Source organism: Lissotriton vulgaris, chromosome 3_1 (genome assembly GCF_964263255.1).
Source record: "Lissotriton vulgaris chromosome 3_1, aLisVul1.2, whole genome shotgun sequence".
NCBI lineage: Eukaryota > Metazoa > Chordata > Amphibia > Caudata > Salamandridae > Lissotriton > Lissotriton vulgaris.
This window is the reverse complement of record NC_141689.1, coordinates 1,336,944,862-1,336,960,706: the sequence shown is the minus strand read 5'-3', so window position 1 is coordinate 1,336,960,706 and position 15,845 is coordinate 1,336,944,862. Positions and strand designations below refer to the sequence as shown.

General features: G+C 45.3%; 1 protein-coding gene across 1 annotated transcript in view; it reads right to left on the bottom strand.

Moving 5' to 3' along the window:
• LOC147727841 (purpurin-like) overlaps window positions 1-15,845 on the bottom strand; it is a 172,667-nt gene that overhangs the window by 123,798 nt on the left and 33,024 nt on the right. Inside the window, exon 2 of the mRNA XM_086963186.1 lies at window positions 9,179-9,299. Coding sequence (XP_086819312.1) covers window positions 9,179-9,298 — 120 coding nt within the window. The 5' untranslated portion in view covers window position 9,299. The remainder of the gene's footprint in view (window positions 1-9,178; window positions 9,300-15,845) is intronic.

Below are 15,845 nucleotides of genomic sequence, written 5' to 3'. Positions count from 1 at the left end.
AAACTTGTTCTAAAACCTGAAGCCTTTGTCTCCTGTCCTTTCCTGGGGGACCTTTCCCAACTCATTGGCTAAGTGGTGGATTCTCACACCATTCTAGGTAACTATAAAGTGCTATAGATTTAATTTGTGCTGCTCTCTCTATCCTCTCCTTTCCAAGTACCGTCATTGAAAGCCTTTTTAATTAAATCTTTTTCATTCCATGGGTGACGGAGACCGTTCTGTACTTTGAATTTGGCTCACATGAATTTCATTTAGATAAACATTTAACATTTTCCCGAGTCTGTGGTTATTTCATTATAGAGAAAGTGGATTTAATTCATGTCATTTCACCATCAACTAGTTCAACTAATGGTCCATTGACCAGAGGAAACAACTTTTGATCTGTGAAAGAATGGTTAGAAATGTCAGATAATTAATTTTAGTTAGATAAATATAAAAATTGACTCTAGTGGATTTAACTGGCCTGTGTGTGTGTGTGTGTGTTTATGGGCCCAAGGAGAGTATGAGGTATTAGAGTATTTGTGGCTGGTTTACTGCTGGATCACCATTCCGACAGCCAGTTTAGTACCACCCACACCAGAACCTTCACTGTCACATCGATAAGAGATATGGGACTATAGAAATGTGGACTGTTCCTATATCCTTTCTAAAAAATCGGGACAATGGTGGCAGTAGACCATGATACTGGCATTACTGATGCTACTGTCGCATTTAAAACGCTCACTAAGAGAGGCACCGATACCTCTGTGTTGCATCGGAAGAGGTCTAGCGGGATCCAATCTGGTCCCAGCGCCTTGTTCCGTGAGAGACCTTTGATTCCAAATCTTACCTCATCAAGAGTGAAGCTAATGGGATCATCTCTCATCTCTCTGTTCAGGGTTTGGTGCCTGTGGTTGCTCCTCTCTGTGGGGATGATTATACAATTCCGCTAAGTGAGCCTGCCATAGCTCTGGTAAGATGTTGTGGCTTAGCACTGGATTATTCAAATCTTTAAAACATGGGTTATTAACGACCCGCCAGAAACAGGTAGAGTCCTTTAGCTATGATGCCTCTGTTAACTCCCCCCAGACCTTCTGCTGCAGTTGGACCTTCCGCCCCTTGACTGCTAGCTTGTACATTTTCCTACAGGCCGACACCTGACCCCTGTCTCTTGGAGGCTGTTAAAAAGCCATCTTTAGATCTCTAAGGACCTGAGAGCATTGCCCGTCAAACAATCTTGGGGAGTATGTACTGGGGGAGTGAGCCGTCTCTGTTAGTAAACCATCCACTAGTTGCGCAATAGCAGTAAATGCCTGAACTAATTCATCCCCCTGCACTTCTGGGTCTAGACATTTCAAAATCTCCTGCTGGCCTGTGTTAAAAAATGATTTGTTGAAAGCAACTGTGTCAACCTGTGTTCAACGTAGACGCCTGCCTTGGTCAGTTACAGAGATCATTCCCCTGGTTATTCTGTGAGAAGATGGATAATACTGAAGGGCAGCAAGTAACATGGTCACTGGATTATGATTGCTAAATATGCTGTGATTAATATTAAAAAAGGATATAAACCTCCTCAGTGTAAGAGACACAAATATAAAACCTATAAATGATGAGCAGCCCTTACCTTTTTAAATTAGGGGAACAGCTATATCAGGATGGTTAGCAATCAGGCCCAGAGTATGAGTTAAACCATAGGTGTTTAGGAGGATACTCAAATCTCTCAGTTTCTGAGTGTGTTTCATATATGGTCCCTCTCTTAGTGCAGGTCGACCAGTCACGATGAGTCACCCTCGAGTTAGGGAACAGATGACAATCAGAATCTCTGGCTAAAATTAGTTGAGACTGTGACAGACCTTCACCCTGTTTTGCTCCAACTGTCTACTTAATTCATCAAGGCGAGACGATCCCAGTGAGTGTGATTTTGCTTTATAAAAGTTCATTAAAACTAGACTGTAAGTGTTACTTGAGAATGTGGGTCCTTGGGCGACAGCCGAGTCCCACAACAGGGTCTTCCACCTACCGTGAATTCTAAAGTCAATAAACATGATTAGACCCCCGTGAGACCTGGGGTTACCAGCTCTTATGGGGGTAGCATGGCACGAGCAGTAAGGCAGCCAGTGGCTTGTGTGTAAAGCAGCTACTTGACGCACACATCCAATTAAACACACAGTGGTGCAATAACGGAGACCACACCAGTAGTTGTATTTAAAAGAATCAAGATCTTTTATCTAAGCTTTAGGATAGAGCCATGCAGTATTAATTCATCCACATTTCGGGTAAGCATTTCACTATGCAGTTCAATAAAGCATTTCAAATAGGCATCCCATTATGCAATTAAATAAAGCATTTCAACTAGGCATATTAAATAAGCATAAATTATGCATTTTAAATAGACATATTAAATAAACACTTTCAACTGGGAATCTCCAATGAGCATATCACGAGTTTAAATAACAGTGAGTTAAGCATTTGCAATGAGCATTTCACGCGTTTAAATAACAGTGCAGTTAAGCATTGGTAATGAGCATATCACACGTTTAAATAACAGTGCAGTTAAGCATTTGCAATGAGCATATCACGCGTTTAAATAACAGTGCAGTTAAGCATTTGTAATGAGGATATCACGCGTTTAAATAACAGTGCAGTTAAGCATTTGCAATGAGCATATCACGCGTTTAAATAACATTTCACTGAGCATTTCAACTGAGGTCTGACACGCATTAACAGTGTCTCGAACTGGACTAAGCAGACCACTCAGTGTTTAAGCTTTCTAGGGGCCAACGGGGCCCAGTCGCGCTACTCCCGAGGAGAGGGTCGGATGCAAGGCCTTCATGGGCTTCCGCCCTCCTCCTCCGGGTTTAGCTTCCTCTTCGGCCCGCCGGGGCCCTTGCGTCATCTCAAGGCCTCGCTGGACCGGGCGCGGTGCTGGAGAAGTACTGCAGAGCACCATTGCCGGTCACGAGGTAACACAAGCTGTGGGGGGACTGGGGGCAAAGAACTCAGCTCAGGTCACTGTTCACTCGGGGCTCCAGTAGAGGCTTGGTCGCGGAGGGCGCGCGTTTCCACCCCCGTCACGTGACTCAGGCAGGAGCGCCTCAGGCCTAGCGCGGCCTACGCTTTAACGTACGTTGCGTCACAGCTGCTTTGGGACGTTTCCGCACCACAACTCCAACGCGCCTTACGATCTCTGTCACCTCAGGGCGCGTTGAGACAATGACGTCAAACACCTCAGAGTTAGTTACTTCACTGAGCTTCAGGGATAGGGACGTAGAACGCTTCAGGCACAATCACCACAATGCCTCACGATCAGTCCCTTCAGAGCGCTTCCAGCTCAATAACGTTAGAACGCTTCAGGCACAATCGTTACAGTGCGCCTCACATTCAGTCACTTCAGAGCGCGTTAAGAGCGCTTGCGACCCAGCGCTAGAGGGGCAATTACTACCGTGCGCTTGTAGAGTTCAGTCAAGACGAAGCGCTTCAGGGCTTTAGCTTCTCAGCGCTTTAGGGGGCAATTACGGCCGAGCGCTTGTAGAGTTCAGTCAAGACGAAGCGCTTCAGGGCTTTAGCTTCACAGCGCTTGAGGGGCAATTACTGCAGAGCGCTGGTAGCACACAATACAGCGGTGATGAGGGGTCCAGAATGCAGCGCTTAATGAGTTCAGTCTATGGCGCTTTCAAGGGGCTTGCGCATGACAATCTGTCCAATACCTGGTTAATCCTCAACAGTCTTCTTGTCAGCTGTTCCGTCTTCTTGGTGCTTGGTTGGCTCTGCGCCCTTATGTTGCTGATGTTACTGTAGGGGGGGGTGAGTTGGTGGTGGACAATCCTTCTGGCCACTGAAGATGGTTCCTGGGTTTCCTGACGCGGGTCAGATCAGGGGGTCAGTGCTAGGGTACCTCACTCAACTTAAGAGGCAGCACCTCAATCCTGTCACTCTCAGTGGCATAAGCCCCTGACTAAACCCTCCCGCCTAAACTCCAGCGTGGGTCTCCCAGGTCAGTGATGCCCCAACTGACTAGAAGGTTTCCCTCCTTTTCCTTATATAGTGTCAGTTGACAGTTGGCAGTGGCAGTTGGTGCCTCCCCTATTCTAGAAGGTTCCAGGAGTTTCCCATATTCTAGCTATGGGCAGGCTGGTATGCCAACATTATCTAATGGTTCCAGCCAGCTCCTGGCTACTAGAGTGCGCCTATTCAGACCACGCTGCAGTAGCAGGGGTCAGTGGCAGCCATCTTGGGGGAAGAGAGCACCTGCACCTTGGCATTGATTAGCAATGGGAGGGTGCCCAGAGTCCTAAAGCCAACAAAAAGTAGGTGTGAAAAATGAGGCAAGGGCAAAAAGACACAGGAAAGACCACCCTAGAGCTGACAGGTCTAACAGCCCCCTCTTGCTCTCCCTGAACTCGACCTTAATGCTGGGCTGAAAAAGGTTTTATAACCTTCAATGAAGAAGTTATTATCTGGCCCCCACGTTTCCTTAATGAATATTATATGGAAATCTCGGATGTAATGAAGCTACTGCTCATCCAAAACCTGCTGGCTAAACCTGCAATGTTCTACAAGACTATTTTTAAATCGCTGACAATACGTCCCTCCTGTGAGCAGGACAGAGCGATACTAGCCCTCTTTATATTGTCTAGTCCCAACTGACTTTAAATCCTGCACTCCTGGGAGGTTTCTGTTGTTATCCCAGGATTGGTCACCTCCATCATACTTAATTCACCTGGGGATTCAACCTGGATGTCGGTAGCTCTACCTGTGCCCTCCCCTTCTTGTAGTCAGTCTATATCATTCAGGTCTCTCAACAGTGCAAATGCATTTCTTAACCCCTTGCACGCTGATGATGGAACCGCTCCGTCATCAGCTGCGGGTGTGCTGTGCTGATGACGGAGCGGTTCCGTCATGGCCCGCTCGCAGCTCATGCGTGGCGCGAATTTCGCGCCTGCGCTGAACATTCTATTGAGCGGGGCGGGCCATGACGGAACCGCTCCATCATCAGCACAGCTCAACTGAGGCTGGTGACGGAGCGGCTCCATCACCAGCATGACGCCGCTGCGCGGCCGCCGTGCGGCCGCCGCGCCCCTTAGCGCTGCGGCGGTTAAAGTCAAGGGTCCCCCATCCAGGGTTGGACCCTCTTCATGCACGATGATACGTTGGGACAATTTTGGACTAGATAGTGGCCTATAAAAGAACCCCAGCGGTAGAGGTTTAATCTCTGAATCTGCTGGGAATGATTGCAAGGAGGGGAATAGGATCTTGTTGACCAATTTAGGATGCCTGAGCGTAAGTATCAATCAAACTGTCTCCTGAGATTGTTTTCTTGGTCCTGCCAATCCATGCTACCCTCCTGGCCATCAGGATGTGCCAGTGCTCAGCAATATTAAACCTAGCATTTTACATAGCCAGTGAGTCACTTAATTGATCATCCTTTCCACTGTTAAGTCCTGGAATACCTACCAGGACCACTGTATAAGGACAGCTTGCCGGTGGAAGGTCTATGACTGGTAAGTCTTGTGTATTAGGGGCAGATAAGGTAGCGCTACTGTCTGGGTGCTGTTGCTGTTGGTGACCCCCTTGGTGACCCCTTTGAGTCAGCTCGCTGGTATAGGAAGTCAGAGGACCAGGTATAATTGACCCAAGTTCATAACCTGCGTCACAGACCCTGTTACACTGGGAATTACTTGAGGGATCTGGGTCTCGATGTGGGTCTCTATAGGAGGAGTTACAGGGGGATCCTTGTTGTTTGGAGCTGCGCTCTGCACGGCCTGGCTTGAGGGAAACAATGTTTTATAAATTTTATTGAGCGTTGCCCTTGTTTCCACCAGAACTTTCAAAAATTCATTTTAAAGTTATTCAATAGGCCAGACACTGTTTCCACAATGTTTTGTTTCAATAGCTCTCACAAATCTTCAAAGTACTTGGCAACCTTAATTTCTAAGCCTGTGGTGCCTTCCCCTTTCTTTGCAGGAATTATTTTCATGGTTACTTTCCGTTGTTTCTTTGGAGCGGGTGGGCCACTTAGATCAGCACCATGAGTGTTGGTCGCCATAGCCCGATTCCATGTGATCTGGCCAACCGCAATGTTATTTAGGCTGGTACCAGGGTTTGAACCCCCTGCGTTTTCCGCTACCTCTTCTTGCCCTTCTTGGCCTTGTCCCAGGGCACCCTCTGCTGACTTTTCAGTCACCTGGGCCACGGACTCCTCCAGGAGCGATGCAGCTGCCCCTGCCCTTTCCAGGGAGAGTCAGTCACCTCCCTGCGTGTCTATCTCTTTGGTCATTGCCCTCACCGCTTTTACCAAAAAAGAGTTAATTGTTCACTGACTTGAGTCCTGTGGGGAACACTTGGGAGCACCTTTCCTCTTCCCCATGGTTTCCTTGATCAGTCAACCTAGTGAACCCACTTCCCCAGCATGAAGCAGAAATGGTTAGGGTTCTCAAGAGAAAGGGATGGGAGGGAAAAAGTACTCACACAAGCTCATTAAACGATCACTGTCATGGGGTCAGCAGTCGGCAGCACCAAACCGCTACCAAGCCCTTCTAGCTCCTTGCCGATGTTTAACAGTGTTGCACTACTTCAGCCGTAGATGACGGTGACTGTCCCGCTAGCATGGAGCCCGGAGGGGCCCGGCCATGGTCAACCGCAGACGGGCACAAACAGGCCCGCCCTGGGCCCAAGCTTGCCCGGGCATGCCATCATGCTACCTGTGCTGCGTGAGTGCCTGCTGCCTTTTCTTGCACCTCCAGGTGCGGAGAGAGCGTTTGCGGCGGCTGCTCTCGGCCGCAAAGGAAGCCAAACTGGGAGTACCCTGGTCACGCTGCTGTGTCCTGGTGTCCCATGCTGCGGGAGTGCCTGCTGTCTTTTCTTGTGCCTCCGGGTGTGGAAAGAGCATCAGCGGGGGCTCTCGGCTGCAAAGGAAGCCGGACTAGTAGTCTCTTGGTCCCGCTGCTGTGTCCTGGTATCTCAAAGAACCTCGGGGTATGTTTACAAGGAAATGGCACAGCGTAACGCTGCAAGCTATTTTGCAGCGACATGCCGAATCATTTATAAAACGCAGGGCTGCACCATATTCATAAGAATTGAGTGCACCTGTGTGTTTTGTCTTGCGCCATCGCTAAAAATAGCTGCCTAGCGCCAGCGCAGACACCTTTGTGCTATTTTGCAAGGGTGCCTGCATTGCAGGGTTGATTGTTTATGTGCAGAAAGGTAGACCTTCCTGCATATCAACAATGGGGATTTGCTACTTCTGCAGCACACATAGAAGTAGCAAATCGCCATTATTAATGATTTGTTATGTGCAGGAAGGAACACCTTCCTGCACAAAAACAATCATTAGTGGCATTTGGCCCTTCCTGTGTGTGCTGTAGAATGCAGAACACAAAGTAAGATCAAACGAGGAGAAGTAAGTGTTTCTCCTTGTTGTGCCACTCTAACGCCTGCTTTTTCGCTGGTTTTAGTTTTTGGCGCTGGCGCAGATTTACATAATCTTGTAAATTTAATGGGTATTACATGGAAATGCCCACAACAACTCCCATTGCATGCCCCTTTCCCGCAAAGTCATGCGTGAAAAGGGGCCTATTTACAGGGCAGCGTTAAGCCACTCAAAGAGACTTAGCACCGCGTTGTAAATATGGAGCAGGGCAGTGTGCCAGCGAAACGTCGAGAAACGTGGCGTCCCAGTGGTGCAAAGCCCTTGTAAATATGCCCTCTCATTCTTGGTTCCTGTATTCACCATAGTAATAGCATAACAATGAGTGTTCTGGTTGTAGATATTCTGGTGGAATTGATTATGACCACAAATTTCATGAACAATTTACCTGACAATTTGTGGCAGCCTCCCTAGATAAGACCCACTAGAGACAGGGTTATATGTCTCCTAGTGTCAGCATTTTGTGATCCAGTCCACAGTGTGGATTTGTATTGGGTCCGATCTCTCCAGGAGTAAAGATCGGTGTGGCAGGAACCACTATGGTTACTCAGAGAGCTATCCATGAACATTGAGGGACAGATTTCTCATCATTCGATGTAGCGCATCACAGCACTTTCTCAGCTACGTCAAATGAAGAGGGCAGATATGCACACATTTAGAAATAGGGAAAATGCTGAGAAATGAAGATATCTCTCATTGTTCTCATTGTTGCGCCTCTATAGGGGAGGCGCTGCATTTTGATGCATTCCCAGGTGTGCATGTCTTGATAAATCTGGCAAAGCACCAAAATACATCAGTGGCTGCGTGGGAACGCCCACTCTCTACTCACATAACACCTCACTGGCGTAACATGACTTGTGCTGCCTTCCTTTACTGCTGATTTACCGAGCGCTGCAGGGCAATGCAAGGTGGCCTTGCACAGGTAAGCAAATCTGACTTAGGGATTTTGTTGCCCTTGTACCCTTTTGTCACCCTGCTTGTTGCAAGGACAGTGCAATCCTATGATACATTTGGGCCTGAGTTCATAATCCAATAACTCCAGAGTATCCAGAACTGAAGCAGTATAGGATTCAAGAATTGAGTGCTTTGAGGTACCGTGCTCTTGCTATGTCCTCTGGTACTGAAGAAACTGCCCCCAATCCCTGACAGTACAGCAAGTCGACCATTACTAATTGAGGAAGTATTTTTTGGGGGTTGTGCATTCTGTTTGTGTGGTTTGAGTAAAAAATGGTCAAAAAGGTGCTGTCTCATCGAACTTACATTTGAACCCTGGCAACAATAATGCAAATATGGCTTATGTCTTTGACCAGATCTGTTAATAGACAGTCATTTATCTAAGGCTCTCTTGAATGACATTTGATATTTAAAGTTCTGATATTTTCATATTACTTCATACAAAATGCACCTAGCATTCCTAATTTCTTGCCCCCAACACTTCACTTATATTTTAATAGATGGTATACATTGCTAGTATGTCGTCTCTCAGCCACCTTGTAGCTTATACAATGCCAATTTGGGCAGTTCGAGGCTATGCACTCAGGTGCTAGCGAATCCCAGAAATAAAGTGTTGAAATAAAGTAAGAAGTTAATCTCAGTTTTCAATTATTAGAATCAAGTTACAAAACATTTCAGCTTCAAAATGTATATCCTTGTTATTTAAAATTAACATTATATGTCGTTAATTATAGAAAGCTGAAGAAAATAGAAATATTTATTCGTGGTAATGCTTAACCCTTTTGGTATTTTACATTTTAGAATTTAAAAAAAACGTACCCTCTTTAGATCAAAGTTTTCCTTCACAGTGAATGAGTCCACAACACAAGTATGAGCTGCCATACTATTTTCAAGTAAAGTTGCAAGGACAGCCAGGAATATGTATTTCGAATGCATCATTCTGAAAAATAAGCATGTAAAAATATTACATCACAGATTCCCGAACTGTTATATTTAAAAGATGAGCAACATTACTAGAGCCCTGTTCTGTAAACCTATCAAAATAGCCACCGCGAAAGCAAGCAATACAGGGAATTCCCTGGACACTATAGTTTAATCTCACATTCATATAGGACACGTCATGTCTTGCTTACTGCTGGAAGTATAGCTCGAGTGCTTCTTAAATCTCACTGGGACTAAAACCATTAACAAACTTAATGAGATCGTGCAGAGCAATTCGATCATGAAAGTCAGAGAGCGTTCCTATAAAAACATAAATGTCTAGCATTCTCATCTTTCCAAGACAGAAGGAAACTTTCACTGTCTCATGAACACAGATACGTCTTTTGGCATCTCCATCTTTCTGAGAGAAAAATTCCAAGTGGATAAACTGTTAATTTAATAGGAGTGCTCTTCTGAGCGAGGAGTTGCCATTCACCAAGGAGATCAGATTGATTCGGATGAATTCTAACAACCTAAAACTGACTCTTACAAATCCACATTCCTCCTCGTTTCCCCGTCCTATTCACCATTGTCTGTACATTCCTGGATAAGCACACTCGACATCTTCAACAGCAAACCCATTATCAGTGACCGTGTCAAATCTCTAGGAGTCAGTCTAGATAAAAGCCTTAGCCTTCCAACCATTATCAGCAACATGCCCAGGAATGCACATATAAACTACTTCTTTGGAGAATCCGCCATCACATTCCTGCAAAAGATCCGAAATCTCTTGCTCAATCACTAGTTCTTTCCAGAATTGACAATTGTAAGTTTCTTTTGACAGGTCTGCCCAAGGCCCATCTCACTCCTCTGAAATCAGTTCTACCTTCAGTGGCATCGTCTATGGAGTGAAAAGTAGAGACCAAATCTCACCAATGGTTGTCACTCTTCGCTGGTTCCCCATAGAAGTCACGTTAATTAATAAAAACTGCCTGTATCACACACAAGGCCTTGCACACATGCACTCCTCGCTACATAGCAAACAAACTGAAGCTTTCAGGAATCTACAGATCAACCTCAAATCCTGCAGTCATGCTGTTAGAGCCTACGCCCCATTATAAAGGACTCATGGCTAATTCTTTCTTGGGTAGTGCAACTAGAACTGGAACCCTTTACCCCAAAAACTACGCACCACCACATCATTGCTGTTTTTCAAAACATAACTAATAGCCCTTCTACAAACCCATTTTCCAAGTTGTCCCCTTAGCAAACCTCACCCTAAGATAATTGCTCCTCCCCAAAACTTAGACTAACTGCACCACTCCTGTATCACCTAACCTAACCTTGCTGCTGTTGCCTATACCCACCTCCTTTTATAATCTATAAGTACCTGCCTTTGTTATGTGGTTACTACAAATCAAGTAGGACTGTGTATTTAGAACAGTAAAACTTCATAATACAGAGAGAGGGGCATATTTATGAGCGCTTTGCGTCATGTTTGCACCACGCAAAATGGTACAAGCATGACGCAAACCTCGAAGTCATATTTATAATGCCACACAAAGCCACTTTACGTGGTTTTGAATGGCCTAAAAACATGGAGTAACCATGCAGCTTAAATTGCATTATTCTGCGCAAGGGAGGCATTCCAAGAGCGTTGTGGTGGTTGTACCCATGCAAATGCCATGGCTTTTAATGCTTTCCCAGATTTACCAAACCTGGTAAAACTGGAAATGTGCCAAAAAGATGCACCTCCCCAGGTGAGAAATAACAATGAGAAATATATTTCTGCAGCACACATAGAAAGAGTAAAACGCCTCTAAGGATTTTTTTGTGCAGGTAGGTACAAAAAAACAATCCTGATTACAATACAGGCACCCTTTCACTGTGGTGCAAAGGTGCCTGCGTTTGCACTAGGCTGCTGAAACGGCACCAGCACAGGGGGAAAAGGACAGGATTGTGCCATATTGGATAAATACCATGCATTCCTGCCCTTTGCCTGTGATGCAGGGCAGCGCGGCAAGGTACCTTGCTGAGCTGCCCTGTGCCACAAATCCAGTAAATATGCCCCCTAGTCTTCTTATATATTCAGTAAATGTTGGTCTGTTTGGCTAGTTCACAGTATCGAATCTTATCTCCTAAACTTACAGATTTATAGATATTGTCAGTAACCTAAGTATCAGAAAGATGAAACACATAATTGTTCTAAACATTATTAAAATGGTGAAAAACACATACAATTAAACCTTTTTAAGTGTTTATATTGATAATAATATTACTCCTATCTATTACTAATTCCGCTATACTAAAGAGAGCATGTCAGGAGTTCGCATCTACCAGACCTATTGGAATAACCTAACCCCGTACCGTGGTACTGTATGTGAAGTAGGTTCCTTAGTGCATTAACAAAAGCACTCCATCTTGAGTATGCAAGCTTGCATACTTATTATTCCACTGCTATCTTCCTTCTCAGTATGAAGGTCAGGACAGCAGAACTTAATCTCAGTCACAGCTCACAGCAGCGCTCATTGATGAGTATGGTGGGAAGTGAACCTCTCACTGACTTTCCTCTCATTGACTTCAGCATGGACACTCTCTTTATAATAAAACAGCAAGCTTATCGCACTGTGCTAGAGATGCAGAACAATATTTTAAGAAGACTGAAGCAGAAGAGTCGTCTCCTACATGTGCAGAGCAGCAACACATGCAAAGGCCATTATTGTTATAGTAGATAGGGATTTGTGTGGAAATCCAAGGGTGGCTGCATAAAACATCCATGTGCTACCCATGGAATGCGCTTTGATGTAAAGTAATGCATCAAGGTTACATTACTTTCCTTGAGATTCTCTGTGCAAATAAACTTTTGTGCTAGAAAGTAAATCTCAAACATTTTGAATCAGTTTATTTAACTTTTGTGATGCAAACTCAGCACATAGTGTTAGTAACTGTGTGCCTAGGACTGCCTCTGGCAGATAATATATGTTGGCTAGCCCCTCTTCTTCCTCTGTAATTTCTACAGAGAGGAAGTGACTCACTACTCCCGTTTTTTCAGACAGACTGAAAAGCCTACAACTGCTGTTGTGTTAATGAAAATGGGAGGATTTTTATTCTTTCTTTATGGGTACGTCATTGTTTTCCTGCCATGCACATAACAATGTTACAGCAAACAAACGATGGACGGAATGCCGACAATGCAAACATTTTCCCCCAGTCAAAGGTTCTGGGTTAAATCCATTGTTCTTTTGCCCACTATGCCACCCCAGTTTCGACCCAGCCATATGCAAATCAGTCTTGACCCTGTGCCCCATGGGAACACTCCAGAACGAACTGCCAGGCCAGGTCGTCCCTGGACTGGAAACAAGCATGCTGGGACCGGTTTCAGGGTATGTCACCTTTCTTCAGCCAGGCTAGCTTGAATCCAGTGGCACAATGAGCAAGGGACCCACGTCTGGGCATATCCATCCCACTTAGGGCGAAAAGTGTTACAGCAAACAAATGATGGATGGAATGCTAACAATGCAAATATTCTTCCCAAGTCAAAAGATCTGGGTTAAATCCATTGTTCTTTTGCCCACGACACCACCCCAGATTGGACCCAGCCATATGCAAATCAGTCTTAACCCTGTGCCCCATGGGAACAGTCCAGACCGTACTCCCAGTCCAGGTCCTCCCTGGACCGGAAACAAGCATCCTGGGACCGGTTTCACTGTATGTCACCCTTCTTCAACTAGGCTAACTTGAATCCAGTGGCATAGTGAGCAAGAGACCCACGTCTGGGCATACCCATCCCACTTAGGGCAAAACTGGGGTGGCGTAGTGGGCAAAAGAGCGATGGATTTAACCCGGATCTTTTGACTGGGGGAGAATGTTCGCATTGTCAGCATTCCGTCCATCATTTGTTTGCTGTAACACTTTTTGCCCTAAGTGGGATGGGTATGCCCAGACGTGGGTCCCTTGCTCACTGTGCCACTGAATTCAAGCTAGCCTGGCTGAAGAAGGGTGACATAACCTGAAACCAGTCCCACAAGGCTTGTTTCTGGTCCAGGGAGGACCTGGCCTGGCAGTTCGGTCCGGACTGTTCCCATGGGGCACAGGGTCAAGAATGATTTGCATATGGCTGGGTCCAAACTGCGGTGGCATAGTGGGCAAAAGAATAATGGATTTAACCCAGATTTTTTGACTGGGTGAGAATGTTTACATTGTTAGCATTCCGTCCATCATTTGTTTGCTGTAACACTTTTCACCCTAAGTGGGATGGGTATGCCCAGACGTGGGTTCCTTGTTCACTGTGCCACTGGATTCAAGCTAGCCTGGCTGAAGAAGGGTGACATACCCTGAAACCGGTCTCAGGATGCTTGTTTCCGGTCCAGAGAGCACCTGGCCTGGCAATTCGGTCTGGACTGTTCCCATGCAGCACAGGGCCAAGAATGATTTGGTTATGGCGGGGTCCAAACTGTGGTGGCATAGTGGGCAAAAGAACGATGGATTTAACCCGGATCCTTTGGCTGTGGGAGAATGTTTGCATTGTCAGCATTCCGTCCATCATTTGTTCGCTGTAAAACCTTTCGCCCTAGGAGGGATTGGTATGCACAGACGTGGGTCCATTCCTCACTGTGCCACTGGATTCAAGCTAGCCTGGCTGAAGAAGGGTGACATACCCGGAAACCGGCCCCAGGATGCTTGTTTCCGGTCCAGGGTGGGCCTGGCAGTTCGGTCTGGACTGTTCCCAGGGGGCACAGGGTCAAGAATAATTTGCATATGTCTTGGTCAAACTGGGGTGGCGTAGTGGGCAAAAGAACAATGGATTTATCCCAGATCTTTTGACTTGGGTAGAATGTTTACGTTGTCAGCATTCCGTCCATCATTTGTTTGTTGTTGTAAATAAGAATAGCTTTTATCCTCCAAGGAAAAAGGCGAGTTAGCAGACATAGGAAGCCAGCTTAGCCGTTACTGAGGTACCTGTCCATATAGGGAGAACATATGTAACTGGGCATGTGGCGTTCCATCCTGCATTGGTTCTGGTGTCTGTGGCGGTGTGTATGGGTCACAAAAGATGAGTCGGTTTCCCTATGTTTGTGCGCCATGGTTCCAAGACCTTTGTAGTGTGGCAAGTAGCAGTAATATTATACTTCTGGTGCTAGAAGTTGGGCTCTGGCTGAGGAAACGGGGAGACTAACATTTTGGTACCAGAGGGGGATTTAGTTTAAGATGTTTAAGATCTGTATGGGAAATATTGCTACTGTCAAGTATTTGAATTGTTCTTTTCTTATTATATTACTTGATAGGTGTATTTTCATTACCAAGACTCTCCCATCAACCATGGATGGTACATTTAAAATAACGTAACTGAGTAGTGATGCATGGTGACATCCGGCCATAATCCGTGCATGCATTTCTCACTTGTCATTTTATTTGTTTTTAAGCTGTAGCATACAGATTCCGCTTTTAATATCCAGTTTAATAGGCTCCTAGTAGTAGTAGTTTAAAAATGTAACTTCCAAAGTACTCTTTTAATTTCGTGTGTACATAGGATTTTGGAAATAAAGTTATAATCACTTTTTAAAATAGAAGACATCATGAACAGAGACATTGAGAGACCTTTTCATTATGAAGCAATGTTGCTTCAGTTTCGATGAAATTAGGACTATCTTTTTACATTCAGTTATTTATGGTTTATAAGGCAGGCCGGACTAATACAATTAAAATGGAGCTTGCTATTTTCAATGACTGGTTTTCAGTGTTGCTACTATTCTTTTTAATGTCCACATTTTGCCGAACACCTGAATACTCTGATTGAAAGTTGCCACTCAAAAGGATATTTGATGAAAAGTAAATTGACATTGATGACTTATGTCTTCAAAGTAAAATGTATTGTAATGGTTATTGTAATTGCTAAAGCTTCCGTGCACATAAGCTTTACAGACGCCTACGCACACACAGTGCTGAAGAGCCTCCAATGGAATTACAGAATGTAACTGGGTCATCAATTAAACACTCAGGAGGAGTTTAAAAGACTGATGACGCGAACTAATCACCGAATCCCTTTGCAGGATTCTAATGCGTCATCAGTCACTGCAGACAGCTCAAGGGAGAAGAGCTCTGGACTCCAACGAACACTCTCACCAATCGTTGACAGAGAAATGTTTTCCTTTAGCAAACAGCCACACGAGGACGAATTTCCCACCAATAATGTGCTAAAAGGAACAGGCAGCCACCAGCCCCTCCCGCTGACCTCCTCACCAGATTATTTATGAAGGTATGCAAAAATGCAAACAGCCTCTGGATAAGTGAAAAACTACCTTCTCGTCAGAAACATTCAGCCGCTGGAGGAGGTGGGAGCATAGATGTAAGTAGTAAGCTTCTTTTATTGATGCACACATGCCGAGTTTCCTCACAGTGCTCACGCGCTTTCAGTCCTCGCGCCGCACACCCAGTCATTAAATACGTGAATTAGACAGATGATGATTTCACACAGCAAGGTAATGCTGCCTAACCACCTGCCGTCTCTCTTCAAAATGCCACACACGCCAAGAGAAAAGGGATTTCAAAGTACCTCACGGGTCCG